Below are 24,026 nucleotides of genomic sequence, written 5' to 3' on the forward strand. Positions count from 1 at the left end.
ATGTTCCTGTAGTTCCTTCTATCAGTCCTCCCAGTTCTACCACTTATCCATGTCTTAGAAGTAACCATTGATATTCTGTTTCATTTCAACTATCTTCTGTTGTTACCAAGAAATCATATTCTAACCTTTCAACATTAGATTCACCTGATAAAGGCTTAAGAATGATGATGCTTTTATACCAGGTCAATAACAAGGTTGTGAATAGTTAGAGAACATCTTCATAGGTCCTTCCACTGAGTCTGCCAGTCGGTAATTATCTTACCTAGTTCTGCGCAGCCTGAGCTAAGCATGCATAGAGATGCTGAAGAAATGAAAGCCATGATTCTTGCTCTCAAATAACTTATAGTCTCACTGCAGGGGACTAGCATACATGAGGAAATAATGAGCCATGTAAAAAAGGGGCGTCTATAAAACTGTAAATGCCATGATTCGTAACAGACTACATAATTAATAATCATGTGTTAATCCAATTTCTCTTTAATTGGAAATGATGCTAATCCACATTCATAACAAATAGGTCAATGTGCTTGTTAGAAGTTTTTGTATAAAAAAGAAAATGACATGGTTTTTTTGTTTCAGATTCTGCCACCATGCTGTCCTATACCACATCAGGACTTTATACATCTCTGATATACAAGAATATGACAACCCCAGTGTATACAACTTTGAAAGGGGTAACTCATCCTTGTTACTGTTAAACACATGGTTCTCTTCATGATGCATTGGGAAAATTGTTCAAGTTCCAGATTCCATTCCATTCTACACAGATTCCCCCTTTGTAGAAAGGTCTTAGAAGTTCACATTAATTTATCATTAAAAAAGAAGAAAAGGAAAAGTCTGGAGAAGATATTTATTCTCAGAGCATTAGAGGTCTTCATCCAATTTCATGTGGTACACACACACACACACACACACACACACACACACACAATCCCAGGCTGTTAATTGTTTAAAGGGAACACATTATTAATGATGTAATGGGAACTCCTAATTTAGAAAGATCTTTTTTTTTTTTTTTTTTCAGTGCCAGAGTCCCTTCCTTGCCAAAAGTATCTAATTAAAAATGAGGACTGTCAGATGTTGATAACCTTATGTTTTCAGAAGTTTTCTATAATTGACAAATGCCTTGATAATTAGAATTTGAGGTTGGACAACATGACTTTCATACTGGCAAAATATAATCTAGTAATCCTTAAAAAAAAAAACCCATATTCCATGACTTCTTCTTATAAAACATTCTTTGTCTAAAAAAAAATAATAATAACTTTAGAGATGGATACAGGGAGGCTGTTCTGCTTTTCTTTAGAAGGCGACCCAAATAAGTAGCAGCCCTTTCCTGGACGATTCCTCTGGCTCCGAGGAAGAGGACGGCTCCAGATCCAGCTCACAGACATCAGAGTCGGACTTGCGCAACCGGAGTGGGCCTGGGAGCCCCCGAGCCATGAAGCGAGGTGAGGGGAAAGCCAAGTTAGTAGACTATTGCACATATTTTATTTATTATAATTAGCCGAGGTTGTCATCACAACAAAATATTATTTGCATTCCTGTGACTTCCTTAGAAATTTGCTTGATGGTTCCTATCCCTTAGTTGTTTTCAGCTTTAAAAGTTTTTAATGGCCAAAGGAATGAGAATAGATGTAGTATGGGGACGTTTATGATTCAGGATCTCTCACAACCAGCATTTGGGTCCCCCTGTATTAAATGCTGACTTGATGTATTTCCTTGATCTTCCAGGAGTGTCTGTCTCCTCTGTGGCTTCTGAAAATGACTATGCCATTCCCCCCGATGCCTACTCTGCAGACACAGAGTGCCTACAGCCCGAGCAGAAGCTCCCTAAAACCTGCTCGACTTCCAGTGATAATGGGAAAAATGTAAGCCCTGAATCAGACTTTAAAAAAATTAATGAATCAGTTTGAGCTTCCAAAAGGAAACTTAAAATTTTTTAAAATTTCTTAAAATTAGGAACCACTGGAAAAATCTGGCTATTTACTAAAAATGAGTGGTAAGGTCAAGACTTGGAAGCGGAGGTGGTTCGTTCTCAAAGGTGGAGAATTACTTTACTACAAATCTCCAGTGAGTAGAAAAGGCTTGCTCTTCAGAACTGAATTCCTCAAACTATAAATTAAAATGTTCACTGTTTTTCTTCCCGGTAATGTGACTAATGATGCAAAGCATTTCTTATTATGACTATTACTATTCATCTTTGTTCATTTGGTTTTCTTCCTTTCATACAGAGTGATGTAATAAGAAAACCCCAGGGCCATATTGAACTTAGTGCTTCCTGCAGTATTTTAAGAGGAGACAACAAACAAACAGTTCAGGTACTTTTTAAATATATATATATATATATATATATATATATATATATATATATATATATATCATGCAAAATTCAATTCTCAATGATCCAAGCTAGTGGAAAGGAGATTGGATTATTCACTGTTTCTTATTCACTTTGGAGTTTGATGCCTCAAAGGTATGTTAATACTGTGAGGCTTTTTAGTTAATGTGGTAATGTAAGCTAAATTTCTTTTGGGTAACTCCCACTATACTTTCTTTACCTTTTCTTTCTTTACACTCTTCTTTCCGCATATTTAATGTCCCAGATATTTTTAGCTCTTAATATGTCAAGCTATTTTAGGAAGGGTTAGCTGATAAATGAATTCCCAGAAGATGTTAGTAATACATTATATGATTAAATTCAGGAGTATCTGTATTTTTACAGAATTAGACAATGACTGTTCTTCCATTAACTTACTATAACACATATACAGTTTTTATAACAACTTAACGCTTGGTGAACAGAGGTGCTGTGCTTCCCAGTCACACCAGAGAGGTATTAGCTGCCCATTTTACCTACACATAAGGCCGGTCTTGTCTTAAATCTGTTTAATTTAAATACAGGCTTTTGAGATAGTCTGGTATATGCAATTTAAATTCACTATTTCTGAAATGCTTTCAATAACCATTATTTCTCATCTTGCTCCTTCGGAGGGTGGAAGACAACATTTTCCAGAAAGGTACATTATCAATGTTTCCAGTGGACTGCGAACTACTCAGAGATTTAGAAGGGAGAATTAGGGAAAGCTTTGTCTTGGAGCATGGCTGTTAAGAATCATTTGTAAGCTTCTGAAATATTTGGAAAATTTACAGTGTGATTAATTTGAGACTGGAAAATTGTGAGTTCATAATATCTGATCACATGTTATTTCCAAAAATTTCTCTTCTTATATGCAAGTTCTTCTTGTTTTATTTATAGGTGACTTCCTCATTTCTTTGTATTTCACAATAACATCTCCAGTCATTCTGATTCTCATTTCAACAACCAGGTGCCTGAGGCACCATTTAAGGGAAAAACCAAAAATGGGATGGGTGAAAATGTAAAATCATGATCCCAAAATTTAATATTATGAAAACTTTTAAAGTAAACCAAAGTGAAGAAAACATTTCAACAAAAATTTAATTATTATAATTCTCAAAAGTGACTAAGTATTATACATAATTGTGGAGTCATTTATTTAGAACCTAGGATCCAAGGTTCTGCATGTTTGCTTCCATGTAAAGTAAATGATATTTGAAGAATGGACAAGGACATGCTAAAAATCCTAAATCTTCACAGATGCCTTTCCTACTGCTTTCTCATCCCATTCTAGTTGACCACTGAAAAACACACATACTATCTGACTGCAGATTCTCCCAACATATTGGAAGAATGGATTAAAGTGTTACAGAATGTTCTTCGGATCCAAGCTGCTAACCCACTTTTCCTGCAGCCTGAGGGCAAACCAACAATGAAGGGATTACTCACGAAGGTAGGAACCTCGTGTGCATAGCACTGTCTCAGGCTACTAAGTGGATTTGCCCCGCAAATCAGGAAAAGTGGGTGTCGGGGAATATGAGTATCAAATGTTTATATTGTATTGGGGAGGGGAGTGTGTTTGAAGTTTGATGCCCACAACAAAAACCAGAAAGATGACAAATGAAAATTTGACTACAATACATAAAAATATAAATGCGCTATTAAAAATTCTACAAGCACAATTTATAAAAGATAGATGAAAAACTTTGAAAAGGTATTTAAAAGGTGTGAAAGCTCGTTAATATCCTAAGTATTTAACAAGTTTTTTTCTGATCAGTAGGTAAAGGATGAGGGGGAGGTGAGGGGGGACCAAGGGAGAGAAGTTGAAATAGTAGAGACAAATAAATGCAAGCTATCTTATTGATCATATCGATCAGAAAAAAAAATTTACTATCACCAATCATTTTTTATTAGAAGCATAGATTAAAATAATAGATATCATTTTTTAAATTTGGTGAGAAGAAAAACTTTTTAAAGATATTATGAGATCTATGTTATTCATGTTTTAGAACAAAAAGAAAAAATCCTAAAGTCTTTTCCTCTCAACTGTACCCATTGAGAGGAGGTAAGACTTTATTATTATTATTATTATTATTATTATTATTATTATTATTGGTACTGGGGATTGAACTCAGGGGCACTTGACCACTAAGCAACATCCCCAGCCTTATTTTATATTTTATTCAGAGACAGGGTCTCACTGAGTTGCTTAGTACCTTGCTTTTGCTGAGGCTGGCTTTGAACTGGTGATCCTCCTGCCTCAGCCTCCCTAGCTACTGGGATTACAGGCATGCACCACCACACCTGCCTTATTCTATTTGTGTGTGTGTGTGTGTGTGTGTGTGTGTTGCTGGGAATTGAACCCAGGGCCTTGTGCATGCAAGGCGAGCACTCTACCAACTGTACTATATCCCCAGCCCAAAAATATTTTTAAAAAATTTTGAAACCCAATATTGACACACTTTTAGAGATCTGCTAATTGAGAGTATTATATTACTCTATAAAATAATTTGGCAATGTTTGAGCCCAGTTGTTAACTCAGTATGTATTTTTGGATGAACAAATGAATGAATGAATATCAAATATTTTAAAAACATGTCCTTTGAAAGGATAAGTTTCCTAATTTATAAATTTCCCAGTTTAAAATTAGTATAAATTTCCTATGAAATTTATCCTTAGGAAATAATCTTAACTTACAAAATATTTAACTAAGTATAAAGATTTTTTAAAATGAGGTAAATTAACATAAATTACTCTGAAATGCACAGATATCAAGTATGGTGTTTGATGAATTTTGAAAGATAGTTACTGTTACCCCATTAAAGATTTAGAACATTTTTATTATTCCAGAAAGATTCCTTTCGCAGCATGGTTTATAATAAGGAAACACAGGGATCATCTTAGATGTAGGGTAGAGAATAGCTTAAAGAAATGTTTATACAATCATAATGCTTTTTCTGTGTAGCCTTTTATATGTGGCAGAAGAATATTTAATGCTACAGAAATAAACTGTGATATATTGTTAGATGGTAAGTAGAGTGCAATTATTATATTCTTATTCCATTTTTATTTTATGTATTCATAGAAAATTGGCTGAGGGAGGGCTGGGATTGTAGCTTAGTAGTAGAGCGCTTCCTCACATGCATGAGGCACTGGGTTTGAAATTTAGCACCACATAAAATAAATAAATAAAATAAAAGATATTAAAAAAAAAGAAAATTGTCTGAGGGAAATATACCAAGGTATGTTGGTTATTTCTGTGTAATTATAATATTTTTGCTTAATTGTTTTCTAATTTAAAAAAATGAATAAATATTGACTTTTAAGAATTATTATTATATTTCAGACATTTACTGGATACAAGCACTATTTTTCCTTTTATACTAGATTGTTAGTTCCGAATTAGCTATGCTCTTAGGACTATCAATTGCTATGAAATTAAAAATCGTTCTATGTGTTAAATTCAAATTGAAAATTTCTTGCAGTATATAAATCACTAACAGACCTCTGGGGTAGTCAGCAAATATACTATGTTTATTAAAGTCTCACAAATGGTTTGGCAAACATCCCAGACAACTCCTTTGCTCTGGAACAGCAGTAAAATGGACATGGGGTTGGACCCAAATAAAGATTACAGGAAAGTTCAAACTCAGGGACTAAAGGACATAGCTCATTGCAGGGTTACGGACCAAGCCAATAGCCTTAACATTTTTCCAGTGTCTCTTTAGCATGAATTTTCATCACTGCCCTACCCAAAAGGTATATAAGCCCCCTAGACTATTGAAGTGGAAAACTTGCTATCAGTTCCCCATTCACCTTGTGGAAGTTCTCTTTTCTTCTCACTTATATAAATCCTGCTCCTTTCACTCTTGACAAATGATGATAATAACAAATTTTAAAAAAAGGTCCGGCAAAGTGCACAATACAATGATACCACTGTTAGAAATCACATTGAATTGCTAGAATACAGGAATGTGATTCTCTACATAGAGGACTACAGGATGGGGTAAATATTATAAAGGACAAGATCACTTAATATTATCATAAAATTTTAAGAAATTCTATTGGTTGCTTTTGGGAAAATGCAATAAAACGTTTGCACACACATAATCAGTCATCACTTATGTGCTATGACTGTGTAAGAAGTGAAAAAATGTAGAGGTTAAGAAGCTATACTCTCATGTAATTTATATCTAATAACAATGTGGGAATGTAGGTGGGTGCTATTCAGAAATATTTACAGACTGACTAACTGTAGTGAAAGAAATAATTCACCAGTGCATTTAACAAAGAGATGTACTATTTTGGGGTGGGGTGGGGTACCAGGGATTAAACTCAGAGGCACTCAACCACTGAGCCACAAGCCCAGCCCTATTTTGTATTTTATTTAGAGACAGGGTCTACTGAGTTTCTTAGCGCCTTGCTTTTTGCTGAAACTGGCTTCGGACCGGCAATCCTCCTGCCACAGCCTCCCAAGCCACTGGGATTACAGGCATGTGCCACTGTGCCCAGCAAGAGATGTACTATGTTTTTTCCAAAATATTACATTTCTATAAAAATGTTTTCTCATTTACTGATCGGACATGGAAATCCCTAATATTGTGCAAATACACTTTTTTCCAAGGAACACAGTGCCGCTTTAAGCCACATTCTTACTACAACTCATAATAATGAGCTTTCCTCTTATTTCTCTATCACACCCTGAGTTTAGTAGGACTCCATAGTAAGGGTCTGTTATTTTCCCCACGTTTGTTTTGTTTGTTTGCTTGGTTCCTTTCACTTTATCAGCATGGCATTGTCTGTTTCTGCTCCTGTTACACTTCTGCAATTCTGTTTCCCATTCCATGGCTGCATTTTGGATGAATTTAGGTTGATGTGTTATCAGTGATGGAACCATCAAGGTTTATAGACAGGATTTCTTCCTGCCACTATGAGGACTTGTCCACACCCTCCTTCCATCCCCCAACTTTGTTTTCACCTTCAAAGGGGAAAAAGTTCCCTCAGTTATTCTAAGTAACTTGCTCCAAACCGAGATGCGGGCTACAGTTTGAGATACTGTAGAACAGTATTTGAATACTTAGAGGGAAGGAAGGTTTTTCAAGTGGTCATATTGTTATTATTAAGTACAGAAATACACAGCTAGATATTAAGTACTTGATTGATTTGATTCTGGAAATTCTCTCACATGATTTTTATTTTAATGCTTAAAAAATATTTTCTATATGCAGATTTGTTTCTTTAAATCACAAACAAAAAAAAATTGTTGAGCATTTACCACACACAACACAATAGACTGGAAGTTATTCAAATGAATATTCCACTTTCCCATTCCTCAGATAGCTTCACGATCTAATGAGAAAGAGAGAGACGGAAACATATTTATAATATGTGAAAAATCACAGTTATTGGATTGTACCATAAAGGTCACAGAAAAATGACTTCTCAGAGATGTGCCTGTGCCAAGTCTTTAAGAAAGAGTGGAAATTAGTTACACCAAATGACATGGCAGGGAAGGTTCTCCGGGCAAGGAGGCAGCTTGAATGAGGCATACACTCTTTTTTTTTTTTTTTTTTTTTTTTTTTTATCTTACATACATGACAATAGTGGAGTGCATTACATTCATAAAGGCATACACTCTTGAAGTAGCACCACCTACACTACAAGTCCTTTGGACAAAAGCCAGAGGGGCCCCGTTGTGGAGAGCTGCTTTTGTCTGAAGTGCTTTGGTCTCTTCGTCCTAGAGGATCTGTGGAACCCTTCAGGATTTTTAATAGGGGCGTGGACATATTCCTATTGTTAACAGATTACTCTGCTGAGAGAATGACTAATTTGTGGGAGACAAAGTGGAGATTCTAAGAACAGGAGGAGTGTTGACATGAAGAAGAGGGTGCTCTGAAGGGGTCATGAGGAAAGAGGAGAGGATAAATTTTAATAATGGTGGGAGGTCAAATCTTCAGTTTGATTGAATTGGGGGTTAGTAAGTAGATGAAATAAAGATGCTGGGTGAAAGATGGTGCCAGATAAGAGAGAGCTCAGGAAAGAGGAGCAGTTTTAGGACAATGGAAAGGTTATGTTGGAAGATGTCAATATTTAGATCTTGTAAAGATGCATTAGCTAAGAAGCCCAGCAGGCAGCAGAACACCAGTTTACATCAGAGGAGAGGGCTGGACTGAAGCATTTGTGTGGCAGCTGAAACCATGAAAGTGAGAGAAATCAGCCAGGAAAAATGTGCCGAGTGTGCAGAGCACAGGGCTAAAAGGGGAACACTTGGGTTTCTAAAAGTTAATGGCACACAAGGGGATGAATGAAAGACCCTGAGAGTGAGCATCTTGAAGGCCAGGGAGTGGAACATTTGGCCAGGAGGGAGTGATCTCGGTGTCACATGTGGAGTGCTCAGGGAAGAAAGCACATTGCAGTGGGTTGGAGGGAAAATGGGAGATGAGTAGGTACAATATTTAAGTCTGGAGATCCTTTAAAGCTGGAGGGACCAAGAGGTCAGGAGAGGCATTTTTAAGATGGGATGATTTGAAATCAACATTGTATTATGAGAATTTTAAAACAAGTGAAAGTAAAACAGTAATGACACCTCACATAGTCATCATCCTGTTTCAACAGTTACTAACTGTGGCTAATATGATATCATGTCATAGAATCCCTTGTAACCTTCCCTCTTCTCCCACATTCTTTTTGTTTATTACCAGGGATTAAACCTGGGGACACTTAACCACTGAGCTACATCCCAGCCCTTTTTAATATTTTATTTAGAGACAGAGTCTTGCTGAGGCTTAAGCCTTGCTGAGACTGCCTTTGAGCTTGAGATTCTCCTGCCTCAGCCTACGAGCCACTGGGATTACAGATGTGAACCACTGCACTGAATTATTTAAAGGCAAATGGAGATCAAGTTTTGTTGGGTGGATTTGTTACAAGCATAGAATGCAATTTAATCACAGGTCTTGAATCAAGAATTGTTTGTGATCAAATATGGAATCCCAAGTTGGTAGAGAACGAAGAGCAGCCAGGAAGGAAGTGAGAAGCTGTAATAATAGAGAAAGATCAGATGAATGAGGTTATGAAGTAGCAGTGGTGTGAGTAAGAGAGAGGGAGGCGGAGGAGGCTGTGATCAGGGAGCAGAATGTAAACTGCAGAAGTGGAGCTGTTCACAGTGGGGGTTGTGGGTAACCAGGTGAGGCGCAGGGATGGGGGCAAAAATGGAGGGATGGCAAAGGTTATGGAAATAAAGAGAGCAAGGATGTAGAGGCGGAATGGCAGAGGTTGGGCAGGGGCTTCAGAGCCAGTCTGCTTGTGCACAACTCCTTGGCCACTCATGTGACCTTGAACAAGTTCCTCACAGGCCCTGTGCCTTAGCATCCCCATCAGTAAATGGGGATAATAATAGTGTCCACCTCACACTGTTTTGGGAGGATTAAATAAATTTTTTGAACAGGTGAAGTACATTCAGATAGTACCTGGCACAATCAGGTTGTATTAGGGTTCTCTAGAGGAACAGAATCCACAGGAAGTATGGTTATAAAAAAGGGACTTATTAGGTTTGTTTACCGGAGCAAAAGCTAGATAGTCCTCAGTGGCCGTCTGCAGGCTGGAGAGATGGACCAGGAGTAGCTGCACACTCCAAGGGGCTGAAGCCCCAGAACAAGAGGGATCAATGGTGCTACCCTAGTCTGAGACCTAAGGCTTCTGGAGAATCACTGGCTGAGTCCGATTTGGAAGAGTGAAGAAGCAAGAGTCGGATATCCTCAGAAGATCTCAGCGCAATTAAGACCCCTTTCAAGAAGAATGGAGCTTGTATTAGCTGCTGCTTCCTTCTTCTTCCAACTTGTATTCTATCCAAGCCATCATCCTATTGGATGGTGCTGCCCACGCTTAGGGGGAGGGTCACCATTCAGTTGGCTATCCCAAATGCCAATCATTCCTAGACACACCCTTACTGACACACCCATAAGCCTCTTAATCCAATCAAGTTGACTATTCAAATTAACCATTACAAGGTTGTTCCTGGCACTTGATGAACAGCTCAAAAAAGATGCTAGATGATAATATCATGAGAGTTGCACCTAGATATTGAAGGCAGCAAGGCTGGTGACAGGATTTGTGGTGGGGAATGCTACAAGGATGAGAACACAGAGGGAGATAGGAGACCATGGGTGCTTATGTTGAGAATCACACTCTTAGGAATATTATGTACTATTTGTCTTCAAATTTGACAGAACTGATATGAAGTACCTCTGTTAAGGATACAAGGTAAAAAATTATTCTTTCACTTATTTATCTAAGCCTTGAGATGGCCTTTAAACTTTCATAAAGATTCTTTTGTTATACTCTGTTTATTATAATGTTTTCAGATTAAGTCAGAAGTTTAAGGAATTCTAAGATAATAAGATTTCCATGTGCAGATAGACAGTTTTTGAGGTATAGCCTTTGCAATGAGTTGGCAAGGGTCTGCATTTATTTACAGTTCTCCAAAGATAGCCACTGTTCTATTTTTAAAGATAACTCATTTCAGAAGTTCAGTGTCTATAGCCAGATGTGTTTTACTCCAATTTGGAGGAAACTTCTTTCTGGGGTTGTTTAAAGACAGAGAAAAAAGCACTCCATAATACTATTTGAAAGTGCCAGGGTATTTGTCTGTAAATACATGTTTCTAAATTTAATTAAGCTGAAATATGTCTTGCCCAATGAAACATTTTTTTTTTGTTTTGTTTTGTTTTGCTTTTCTCAAGCAGCATTCTAAACCCATCAAACTGTTAGTGGTGGAGTTATTTGTTTAAACCATAGCTTTGAAAGCCCAAAGGCGGGTTAGGTTTGTGGCTTTAAAAGAAAATGTGTGTTTTGCTTCTTATTCATAGTGAGGAAGGAAGCATTTACTGTGTAACTGCTATTATCCTTTATTTACATTGTCTCCTTTGGTCATCACAACAGCCCAGTGGGGTGTATGATAATCTCATGTTATGACAAAGACACTGTGAGGTTAAGTCAGTTGCCTGGGGATCCATCCAGTACGTGGTAGAGCTGAAGTTTAAGCCTTGGTCCTTCAGGCTTCAAATCCTGGCCTTTCCTACTTTAGTGACTGTTCTACTATTGTGCTGATACTTTGTATTCTTTGATATACTTTGTATATCTTCTCAATGAATTATTACAGTTACTACTTAAATTCCTACTCAATTTAAATATACATCACTACAAACTCCTGCAAGATCCTGCAAGATCCTGCAAAATTGTACACTTCCTTCCCCTTCCTCATATCTCTCCCTTTCCTTGCTGAGCCAGAGACACTCAGGCCTCCTTACAGCTCCTTAGACTCACTAGGCACATCTCTCACCAGACACATCTGTTCTTTCCTCAGAGGACCACATCGCTCCTCTCCCCTACCTCAGGGCCTTCCCAGTGTCACTGAGGCCCTCCCAACCACCATCGTTTTTTAAATTATTGTTGTTTGTTTGCTTGTTTTTGTGATGCGGGAGATCAAACCCAGGGCTTCATGCATGCTAGGCAAGCACTCCCTAGTCCCCATGTTTTAAATTATAACGCTCCCCTCCCTTTCCTGAAGTTTCTCTCCTTCCCTGATTTATTTTTCTCCTTAATTCTTATCATCTTGGGCAAGTGTGACAACAATATTGTGGGCTTTGGGTATACTGGCTAGTCTCTTATATTGCAGGAGAGGGTCTAGCCTCCAGGCGGATGTTGGCAGGGCTGGGTTGGCAGGGCTGGGTTGGCTGGGTTGCCAGGGAAGTAGGATTCCAGGGCAGCCCCAACCAGGACACCACATTCTAGGTCTGGGGGGACAGGGCTTTATCTCAGTCTTACCCATTGGGGGGAATGGGGTTCTTCATGATTTACTAGGATGGAGTACGTAGCCTAGACTGTCTGGTAAAGATCCTGAGGGCCTGTACCTGGGCAGGACTAGAGCAAGGAGGAACCACAGCATGCACCTTCCCAAAGCCACCAAATGATGATAAACCTACAATACCCAATAACATTTTGACAAAATGTCTTCCACAGAATTGTATATAAATGGCACCTCTTTGTATTCTTGATGAAGTCGTATTGTATACTGCTGATTTAATTGTCTGTTTTTCTCACAAAGCTGTGAACTCCTTATAGGAAAAGACCGTCTTGTTCATATCTGTTTCACCAGGACTGAGACCAGTCTCTGACTATTCAAAGTCAAGACCTGTCAAATTCTGTCCTAGCCACTTAATACAGTGCCTGATATGTAGGAGATAATCAGTATAATAATTAACTTTTCATGCTATTTTTTTTATTATTTTTTTATTTTGTATGATTACTTCTGGAGAAGACATCCATGTTTTGAATGAATGAATTTTTTTACATTTAGAAAATCTCTAGAATTCTTTAGATTTTAATCTTAATTCTAACACTATGGTGCTAAAGTATAGAGCCATAGAGTTTGTTGGAAATCCATGAAATATGGAGACCATGGAATATACTCAATAGTGAAATTGGCACCTTTTCTTAAATCCACCTTTGAACGCTCAGTTCCAGGCATCAAACTTGATACATAATAAACATTCATTCAGTGTTGAATGGTGAGCTCCAAAACAAACATGTCATGCTATTCCTGTGACAGGTAAGTTTTAAGCAGCATTTGGACAGTCCAGTTGAAATATCACTTACATTGTAGGCAAACTGGATATAGAACTTCAAATAGAATATATAAGCTATACTCTAAAGTATACATCACTCTGAACTATGTTGTAATTCAATGAAATATGATTTCAGGTAAAACATGGCTACTCCAAGAGAGTCTGGTGTACACTTATAGGAAAGACATTGTATTATTTTCGCAGTCAAGAAGATAAGGTATGTATGTATGTTTAATATGCTAATTAGAGGAAAGTTTTGCTTGTTGTGGCTTTAAATTTTTTCTTTCACCTGTTTCTAGGTAAAACTTGAGAATTTTTGATAAGGATGAAATTTGGTATTAAATTTATTAGAGAGGTAATCACACACCTGTCACCTACAAGAATCTTGATTCTTAATTATAAGCTTTAGTAACTTTTAATTAATGTATTACATAAGACTTAGAAGAGAAAAGCCTTCTTCTGCCTCACCCCAACCATCACTTTCTCAAGATTCCCCCATTTTGACAGACTCAACAAGGTTAAGAGGAGGGAACAGTAAACTAGAAAGAAGATCGGGGAGGAAAAGGAATTCAGTCCTGTCCCCTAAATACCTGGCTACAACTTACCTGTCCATTCATCTGCCTATTTATATCCCGTGTATTCACTTTCAAGTTAATTTCCTCTCCAAAAAGACTTATCTTCAATTTCAGAATAGAAAGATGGTATATCATCCAAAGATGAAATGTTTGCTAAGTCATCATTATGGAGATTATAAAACTTTTGCCAACATGTGCCACAAGTACTTGCATAAAATAATGATGCCCACTCCAGGTAACAGCCTGTGACTGATGATTGTGTTAATGAGACTAGCCTTCCTGGTCCAGTGACCACGTGGGTCCTTTGGTATTTCTATGTTCCCTTTTCACGGCAGCACCCTTGGGTCTTATCAGATGTATTTTTAAAAAATGTTGTTTTCAGTATTGCTGATGGAATGGAATTGATATTCATTACAAAGGATGCCTCTGAAGAAATGTGGGGAAATGCTACCTGAACAAGCACAATACAAACTGTGTACCCAGCGTAGTCCTGACTAACTTCTCAGTCAGGAAAAGAGAAGCCATTCTATGTGTTCATGTATAAAAAGACTTACTGTAAAACTAGGGACATACATATTTTTAGAAAAATTACATAATTTAAATTACATTCAGGAGAGTTGAGGAGATAGAGGTCAGGGGAACTCCACTACAGATCTGAAAAGCCAGGACAATGCCCTGAGGCAGATGGTCCTCAGGAATTCCCTGGAAGCCTCTGTGCATCTCACATCAGCCTAGGCATCTGGCTGCAGTTATCTCAGGAGAGTAACCCCTTATTGCACCCTTAACTTCCAAACCTCATGCAGTTTCTCTCATAGGCAGACTCTAACTTGGAGCCAGGCAGAGAAAGAGATGCTGGCAAATGCCATTCCCAGATGCTCATCTGCTATTATGAGGAGACCTTCCAAGAAGGGTGATTAGGATGCTGAGTTTATAATCCCCAGCCCAGCACCTATGTAAAAATACACATAGTAGCTCCAAAAGAACTATACTCAAATACTGATTGACTTTTGTGATAATAGATTATGGATGATTTTTCTTTTTTTAAAAAAATACCTTTCCATGCTTTTTAAATTTCTATAATTAGTATATGTTTTAATCTACATTGAAAGATAATTTAATAAATATGAATAGTATTGGTCACAGAAGAAACAAGTCAAAAGAATAAAAATAACAACAGAAGTCCACTGTAATTACTGGAAAAGTATTGAGAATACATGTAAATCAGTACAGGCCGCCTTTGTGTTATAAATTGATACAGATGTTTCCAGAATAATTTTGATATCTTGATCAGTGTCTTTTTAAATTAAATCAAAATACTTCAAAGCATTAGTTAAATGAATAACCATATTAAATATAGAAGTGAATGGGACCCAGATTTTCACAGGATTGGTATGTTTAAAGAACACAATAGAATAGTATTGCTTTATATTATAGCAGGCTTAGTTTTCTTCATCACATTTTTAAAATCCGCATTTTATTTATCAATGACCTATTATTTTGCTTCTGTTTTACTCACTTTTTCCAAAAGGTTAGATAATTTTGCATTTTTAATTTTAGAAGAAATTTTCTTCATTCACTGCACATAGAAAATACTGAGTGTATAGTTATTATTAATTTAATGAGGGTAAATCATATTTTGCATGAAAGACAATACACTTAATTACTAATTTTCACTATTAATCAGCTATAGAATAGATAATACTGATTTTATATAAGACATCCAGGCAAGACCTCACTGAGAAGCTGACATTTTAGTTAGGTTCTGAAGGAAATAAAAGAGCAGCCACGTATTTAATGCATGAGCAATCCAGGCAGAGGGGACAGCACGTGAAGAGGACTCAAGGCAGAAGCATGCCTGGTGTGTTTGGGAAATAGCAAGAAGGCTGGAGGCCCTAGACTGGAGTCTGTTAGGAGAGGATACTAGGAGATGACATCAGAGATGGAACAGGGGCAAAATGATATGGGGTTTCATAGGTCAAAGTCAAAACATGGCTTTTTGAGGAAGCAAAATTTTACCTCTGCCCTTGTAGGGTTTCAGTGAACTAAAGAATTAAACTGACATAATAAGATAGATTCTAGGAGAAAAGTGTACGAATTTATTTACTATACATGTCACAGGAGCCTTCGTAAGAAAATGAAGACCCGATGACCTAGAGTCATATTGAACTGGATGGAGAGCAGGAAGTTGGAAAAACATGCCAAGCAAAGGGACAGGCTAGGAGCATTCACAGGGTGAAGCCCTAGTGAATTATGGGCTGGTTTAGCAAGGTCTGGTTGTGCAAGCTTCCCTTGGCCTCAACCCTGAGGAGGAGCAGAGTGTTATTTTTTACAGGGAGGATCTCTTGCATGTGGGAGTTTTATCCTTTGCTTTGAGAAGAAAAGTGTCAGAGTGCCCTTCTTGCATCTGTCTTTTTTTTTTTTTTTTTTAAATGCCTTTAGTTCAAAATAGTCCTTCGCTTGAACAGGTGTCTTTTGAGTGGTGTGTTATGTCACCTTCAGCTTTTACTCAGATGAGAACCCCCATTGGAAGGCTGTGAAAAGCAGGCACATGGTCTTATCCACATCTAGCAGGAACTCTGGCTTCTGTTAGGAATAGACTGAAGGGAATGAAGAAGAAAAGAGTCAGGGGCCATTGTAATAATCCAGGTGGAAGATGATTGCAGGTGAGTCGTGACAATGGAAGTATGAAAAGTGACCAGAATATTCTGAGAGTCTTGCTGACAGGATTTGTCGACCGGAAAGGTGTGAGATACGAGAGAAGGAAAAGGATCAGTGATGGGGTTTTTACTTAAGCAGCTGAAAAGATGAAATTGTCAGTAATTGAGAACAGGGAAGGCTGAGCAGAGCAGGGTGTTGAAGTGGGCTTGCTGAACGCAATTTGAGATGCTGTCAGACACCTATATAAAAGTCATGGGTCTGGAGTTATGCATTTGGAAGTAGTGAAACACATGCTGGGATGAAAGCCAGGAACTTGGATGGGTTCACCCTAGGAATGAGCACAGATGGAAAAAGAGTCCAAGCCCTGGGCCCAGGAACTCGGTGTGAAATGTGCGATGGTAAATGTCTTCACGGTTAGAATGGACTTTTTCAGAACTGCAGTTGCAAACCTAGCCAAATGTTTTAGAAGTCATAAATCTGAAGCACACTCTGGATTTTCCTGAAATAAATATACTTAATTAAAGCAAAATTTTTAAAATAGATATGCTAAACACCCAACATGGCAGATATATTTGTTTGGGTCCATAAAAGGATAGATAAATTCAATGTGCATCAGCTTTAGTAAGGTTTTCTTGCTCTTAAATTAAGGTGGAGGAAATAATTTCATTCTTTTGGAATATATTACATACTTTTAATAAATAGACTTAGGACACTCATCATTTACCTGGGTCTGGGGTGATAGTTAATCTTTGTACCAGATATCTAGCTTGTTCTTTTTTTCCCTGAATAGTATTGAGTCTATGTCTACATTTGTCCTTTTGATCCAGTAGCTTAATCAAATCACTGATCAATTCTTTGGGATAAACAAATCTGAATATTTTGTCTGAATTATTACTAATTACTTCACTAGGCAATGGGTCAGGTTATTTAGAGAATAATCTGAATCATTCTCTCTTATTTGTTCTTCAAAAGTTAAATGTTCAGAATTCCTATTGCAGTTGGACTTTTTGTTGCTACCACATTTGCAACAATGTGGGTAATCAAGTTGCCTCTAGGCATTTGTTTAAAAAAAAAAATCATGCTTTTTTTTTTTTTTGATAATGGGGAGTTCTCAGAGGCACTTAACCACTAAGTCACATCCCCAGCCCCCCCCCTTTTTTTTGTATTTTTTTAAAAAATTTAGAAACAGGATCTCACTGAGTTGCTTAGTGCCTTGCTAAATTACTGAGCCTAGCTTTGAACTTGTGATCCTCCTGCTTCAGCCTCCTGAGCCACTGGGATTACAGGTGTGCACCATAGCGCCCAACTAAGGCATGCTTTTTCTGCCCCCATCCCAGGCATGCTTTTAAAAGATGAAAATCACCATGAAAACTTGTAGACTTAAAAAGTGCCTTCCTTACAATTGCTAACCTTCACTTTAGTTTCCTTTAGGTCAGATCAAACTCTGGGAGGCTAAAGTTGAAGAGGTGGACAGGTCCTGTGATTCAGATGAAGATTATGAAGCTAGTGGACGCAGTCTGTTGTCTACTCATTATACCATTGTTATCCACCCCAAAGACCAAGGTCCAACTTACCTCCTAATTGGATCCAAGCATGAAAAGGTATCTGAAGTCTTGTTGGTTAATTTAAAATGATTCAGACTAATATTATTCAAGTATTGGTAATAATTTTCAAATTAATTTTATGGAACTGAGGAAGAAACTTTTGCTAAAGATTCTCAGCTATATTTTTTTAAATTTATTTTAATTTATTATTATTATTATTTTAATATTAATTTTTTAGTTCTAGTCGGACACAATACCTTTCTTTTTATTTATTTATTTATATGTGGTGCTGAGGATGGAACCCAGGGCCTTGTACTTGCTAGGCCAGCGCTCTACCGCTGAGCCACAACCCCAGCCCTTATTATTATTATTATTAGAACTGCTAGGATCAAACTCAGGGCCCACACATGCTAGCCGAGTTGCCCTACCTCTGAGTTATTTCCTCAGTCCTTTTTAGAGATTTTTTTTACACCTTGGAAATGAGACTTGTTCTAACATGTCATTTTTCAGTCCTATCGATGAAGGTCACCTTTAGACTGAAGCTAGCGCCTGACAGTGGAGGACAAAGGAATCTTATGTTTTAAAATGTAGATATCTCAGACTGTCTTTTTGGTGAATCTAAAGCCTCTACCCTATATTTTCTACTCGTTTTCAATAAAATCTTAGTTTAGATGTAAGTGAAAATGAATTATTATAGGTATTATATGTATATGTAATCATATATGATATATATCACAAACTGATGGGGAAATAATGGATTTTTTGCTTATCTTATGTAGTATTGCTTATCTTATGTAGTTCATTATATATTGGTAAAATTGGCTATTAAGGAAAACATTGTTAACTTTTCTTCTCACACATATAGCAAAAGATTTCTAGATTACAATTGAATGTTATTTTCTTTTTTAAATTTTCTGGATTCCCTAATAATTCTGTATATATTACTTCAGAAGTTATATTTTAAATTTGATATAATTTATTGTATTTCTTAAAATTATTTTAACTGGTTGTTTTATTCTAGTCTCTTAACATGTATTACTCTCCTTAATTTTGTCATACTTTTCTAAGAAACACATATAGAAAATAATAAAAATGTAAACATTAGGAAAAGGAAATATGAGCACAATTTAAGTGAGTCTGCCTCAGATTGGCTAATTGGCTTCTAATTATTATTTATAAATTAAGGAGGACTGGGGCTGTGGCTCAGTAGTAGAGCACTTGCCTAGCATATGTGAGACACTGGGTTCAATCCTCAGCACCACATAAAAATGAATAAAATGAAGGTATAAAAATTAAGCAAAGTGGTTTGTTTTGAGTCTCAGAGTTCCCTACTGTTGCTACAAATTGTTATTTTCCTGAAGCAATCAAAACTGTACCTTGATTAACGTGTTTGTCACTGTGCTCTGATTTTAAGGATACCTGGCTTTATCATCTTACTGTTGCAGCTGGAAGTAACAATGTGAATGTTGGATCTGAGTTTGAACAGCTTGTTTGCAAATTGCTAAATATAGAAGGGGAATCTTGTAAGTTCACAAGCATTTAAGGCTTTACAATTTATGGAATGCACCCCTTAGCTTAAATGGAGTTTTCACTTCATGGGTTCCTGTTTTCCTGCAATGTATCCATCTTGACATTGACTTTGCTTGTCATGAGCCAGAAATCCCACTGGGAAAATGAGGCTCCAGAGACACCATCATTTCCTAGTGTGCTGTGTCCTGTCATACCCGGCTGACCCTGCTCACATTTCTCCCTCTGCTTGGAATACTAGCCTTCCTTGGGATACTCACCAACATAGTGCAATCCTGCCTAGTCTTAGGCTGTCCTCTGTCACTGCACTCCACCTCAGCATCTGGCTCATAAAAGACACTTAATGATGTTAAATCTGTGTCTCAATGTACTTTGCTATTTAACTCTTTTGTAGCATTTGCAGCTCTGCATTAAAATTAGCTTTAATGGGTAAGGATTCCCATTGAGATCTTAGATTCTATCCTATGCCACACATATGAACAGAGACCATGTATTTTATTAGCAGCATCCAGCACAGGAATTTAAGAAACTGATTTTAGGAATGACTTCAAGTTCTTCTTTAAACCTCCTCTTATTTGGCTTCTCTAGAAAGTCCCCAGATCTTCTCATGTATTTGTCATCACTATACCTAGGTCACCACCTATTGGCACAGTTAAACAATGTAGTAGTGCCCCAGTGGACTTGTCATAACCTAGTAAATTAGGACCTAACTCTTCTAAATTACTTCATCTAAAACAGAAACATTAGAGTCACAGTGGCCTGGAAATTGAAATAAAGTAATGTTGCCGAACTTCGTGATGAAAGTTGTAAGCCAGACCTGAATGAGCTAATGCCCAGACCTGAATGAGCTAATTTCTAAAGAGTGGATCTAATGGGAGACAGAAATAAAGAATCATTCCATTTTCTGTTCACTGTTTTTCGGTATGTAGCCTCCCAGATATGGAGACACCCAACTTTGTGTCACAGCAAAGAAGGAATCCTTTCCCCCCTGACCACACTACCTTCTGAAGCTCTGCAGACAGAAGCCATTAAGCTATTCAAGGTAAAATTATTTTAAGTTGGTAAAAAATTAAATTGAATTGAAAAATAATAATAACTTGAGTTATATAGTTTCATTTTCTCAAACTGGAAATGTGATTATTTTAATTAAGAAAATCTATTGAGGGGCTGGGGTTGTAGCTCAGTGGTAGAGCACTTGCCTAGCACTTGTGAGGCACTGGGTTCAATCCTCAGTTACATAAAAAAATAATGACAACAATGTTTATAGGAGCACTATTCACATAGCTAAACTGTGGAACCAACCTAGATGCCCTTCAGTAGATGAATGAATAAAGAAACTGTGTTATATACCCAATGGAATATTATTCAGCATTAAAAGAGAATAAAATCATAGCACTTGCAGTTGGGAAATATAATGCTAAGTGAAGTAAGCCAATCCCCAAAAACCAAATGCTGAATGTTTTCTCTGATTTAAGGATGCTGATTCATAATGGGGTTAGGGGTGGGGGGCACGGGAGATTTAGATGAACTCTAGATAAGACAAAGGGGAGGGAGGGGAAGAGAGGGAGCATGGGGGTAGGAAAGATGGTGGAATGAGATGGACATCACTACCCTAAGTACATGTATGCAAACACGAATGGTGTGAATACTTTGTATACAACCAGAGATATGAAAAATTGTGCTCTATATGTGTAATATTGAATTGTAATGCATTCTGCTTTCATATAAAACAAATTTTAAAATAAATTAGAGGATTCCTCCTCTTGGGTCCCCTTCTTCCTTCAGGAGAAGTCTTTTCTGCTGTCCTTTAATAAAGCTTCTACTTTCCACTCTGAAAAAAATAAATAAATAAAAATAAATTAGAAAATAAATTTTAAAAATAATAAAACAAATAATAATAACAAAATGAAGGTATTGTGTCCATCTATAACTAAAAAAAATTTTAAGACATTTAGAAAAAAATCTATTTGAAATAAAATTAGGTGCATTTAAATGATTTCAGAGGTGAGTATTTGAGATTTACTGAAATAAACTGTGTATGGTTTAATGTCAAACACTTCATATCAGTAGAATCATTTCCCCTGGACTTCTCAAATAGAAAGACTGCTCATGAGAGCAGCCTCATCATGGGGAGAGAGGGCAGCTCCTCCTCTTCATGCTACTTTCAAATTCTTATTCTCCATCTCTATTAGAAATTCCTCACCACTTGAAACTTGCCACTTAACTATGTCACTCTATCCCATCTCTTGTCATCAATCACCTTCTGGTAACTCCTCAAATGGCGTTAAGGATTTGGCTCCTAGCTCATATTCTTCCTCTCTTCTTTCATTCATTTTTTTAAACTTCCATAATAGAATATTTTTAAAAAATCTACCTGTAGAATATGCAAATACCAAAACTAAGAAATACCATACAAATATATTTGAAAATCTGTCTAAGTGATCAATTTTAAAAAGAAATGTTAATGATCAAAATTATTCAACAGATTACCACATTTTATTTGTGATAATTTTAATACTAGTTGGAAATACTTATATTTGGAAATACTAATTTCCAAATATAGAAAAGGAAGAAAATTTCCCCCAATCGATGTTTTCCTTTTTTTTTTTTTTTTTAATTTTTTTGGGGGGAGGGGGTGGGGATACCAGGGATTGAACCCAGGGGCACTTTTCCACTGAGCCACATCCCCAGCTCTTTTTTATGTTTTTTCATTTTGAAATAGGGTCTTACTAAGTTGCTTAGGGCCTTGCTAAGTTGGTGAGATTGGCTTTTAACTTGCAATTCTTTTACCTCAGCCCCACATGCTACTGGGAAGCCACTGTACCTGGCTTCCTTTCGTTTTTTAATTTGGAAATTTTCTAACCTACAGTAGAGAGTATATTATGAGGCCTAAGGTACCCATCACTCAGATCCACAGTCATCAGCATGTGGCCATTTTCCCATCTGCAGTGCTCCCTGACCTTAAATTACTTTGAACCAATCTCCAATCATCATACTACCATATACTTTTTGTGAAGTGTTACTTTGATACCAGTCTCCAGCAAGGATTGTACTAAACAGAGAACATTTCGTGCAAAAACAATCAACTAATTGCAATCACAATCCAACATGGCTGGTCGTGGTGGCATAAGCCTATAATCCTAGTGACTCAGGAGGTGGAGACTCAGGAGGATTGCAAATTCAAGGCCAGCTTCAGCAACTCAGTGAGTCCCTAAGCAACTTAGTGAAACCCTGTCTCAAAACAAAAAATAAATGCATATATCAATAAAAAAAATTGGAGAGGTAGCTCAGTGGTTAAACACCCCTGGGTTTAATCCCCAGTATTCCCCCCAAAAAATCCATCATGGCTAAATATTAGAATATCTATTACCATTATAATTAGGTAATCATCTCTGTAGATGCTAGAAACTCGTTTGAAAAATTCAACATTCATAAAACAGCAATAGATCATTATTATTAACATGATGAAATATATCTGTCTTAGCTGAAAGCAATCATTATACTTTGTGAAGAGATGTTAGAAAATTCCATTAAAATGAGGAATAAGACAAATTTATTTCCCATTATTATTTTTAAACTTTTAATTAAAGCATAAATTATGTAACATTTATCATTCTTCTTATTATTAACATTTTGTTAGGGAACTAGCCTATATAATTATGCAATAAAAACAAACTAGAGCAGATAAGCCAGGAATGAAAATATTTATAGAAGATATAATTGTATACCTGGAAGACTCAAAAAGAACAGGCTAAAAAGTTACTATAAACAAAAAGAGAATTCCAGGCAGCAGAATACAGCAGAATACAACAGACACCAGAATGGCAATATGTAAATCAATGGTTGTGCAACTGATGTGATTCTGCAATCTGTATATGGGGTAAAAATGGGAGTTCATATCCCACTTGAATCAAAGTGTGAAATATAATATATCAAGAACTATGTAATGTTTTGAACAACCTACAATAAAAATTAATTTTAAAAAAAAAGAGAATTCCATAAGATAGTGAGGTACAAAATTAATAAGCATGAACCAAAACCTTTTATAAGTACAAATAACAAACAGAGGATAAAAAGGAAGCACTTCTACTTTTGCTATGATGGAGCAACAGTGCTGGATTTATCTTATTGATGGTTCTTATACGTTGAACAACAGGCACAGTGGTTCTGAGAACACTTGTGTTAAATGCAGTGAAGTCCTATGATTGCCACAGCATAAGGATGCTGTCTAGCGAGAGTCTCCAAATTGCAGTGCAGCAAGGAGCACCCAAATAGAGCTTAGCAGTCTTCCTGAGTTGCAGAGACAGAATTACAGAATTCAGAATTTGAGGCGGTCAGGATGGTTAGGATGCACAAGTTGGGAGAAAAGAACTAGAGCAGGGAGGGGAGGTCTTCAGAGATCTACAGAGTTGTCCCTCTTGAATTTTATTCTGAGAATTGGTAAGCATACACATGTATGAGGAAACTACCCGAGGCTCGGGCAAGAACCACCAGAAAGCAATAGGCAGAAAAACTCCTTGGAGCTCCCTCAGAACTGGATATGGTTTGTTTTCCTATCATCCAGAAGGGACAGGTCTCCCAACACATTGGGCTTCAAGTAGAGTTCTCAGAAGGTTATTGGGCCCAGAGCAGTCCTAGGTTAAAGGTTGTTCCTGTGCACCCTAAGAAAATTTAAAAAGATGACTTGAGAGAATCAAACTGCATCCAAGTAGTTTCTCAAAACAAATTCAAAAACATTTGA

General features: G+C 36.9%; 1 protein-coding gene across 1 annotated transcript in view; it reads left to right on the forward strand.

Annotated features, from left to right (window-relative positions):
• Plekhh2 (pleckstrin homology, MyTH4 and FERM domain containing H2) overlaps positions 1-24,026 on the forward strand; it is a 111,015-nt gene that overhangs the window by 57,513 nt on the left and 29,476 nt on the right. The window contains exons 10-19 of the mRNA XM_076833037.2: positions 580-674; positions 1,307-1,451; positions 1,735-1,871; positions 1,963-2,073; positions 2,235-2,321; positions 3,654-3,812; positions 13,118-13,198; positions 17,636-17,815; positions 19,173-19,281; positions 20,215-20,327. Coding sequence (XP_076689152.2) covers positions 580-674; positions 1,307-1,451; positions 1,735-1,871; positions 1,963-2,073; positions 2,235-2,321; positions 3,654-3,812; positions 13,118-13,198; positions 17,636-17,815; positions 19,173-19,281; positions 20,215-20,327 — 1,217 coding nt within the window. The remainder of the gene's footprint in view (positions 1-579; positions 675-1,306; positions 1,452-1,734; positions 1,872-1,962; positions 2,074-2,234; positions 2,322-3,653; positions 3,813-13,117; positions 13,199-17,635; positions 17,816-19,172; positions 19,282-20,214; positions 20,328-24,026) is intronic.

This window comes from Callospermophilus lateralis, chromosome 14 (genome assembly GCF_048772815.1).
Source record: "Callospermophilus lateralis isolate mCalLat2 chromosome 14, mCalLat2.hap1, whole genome shotgun sequence".
Taxonomy (NCBI): Eukaryota; Metazoa; Chordata; class Mammalia; order Rodentia; family Sciuridae; genus Callospermophilus; species Callospermophilus lateralis.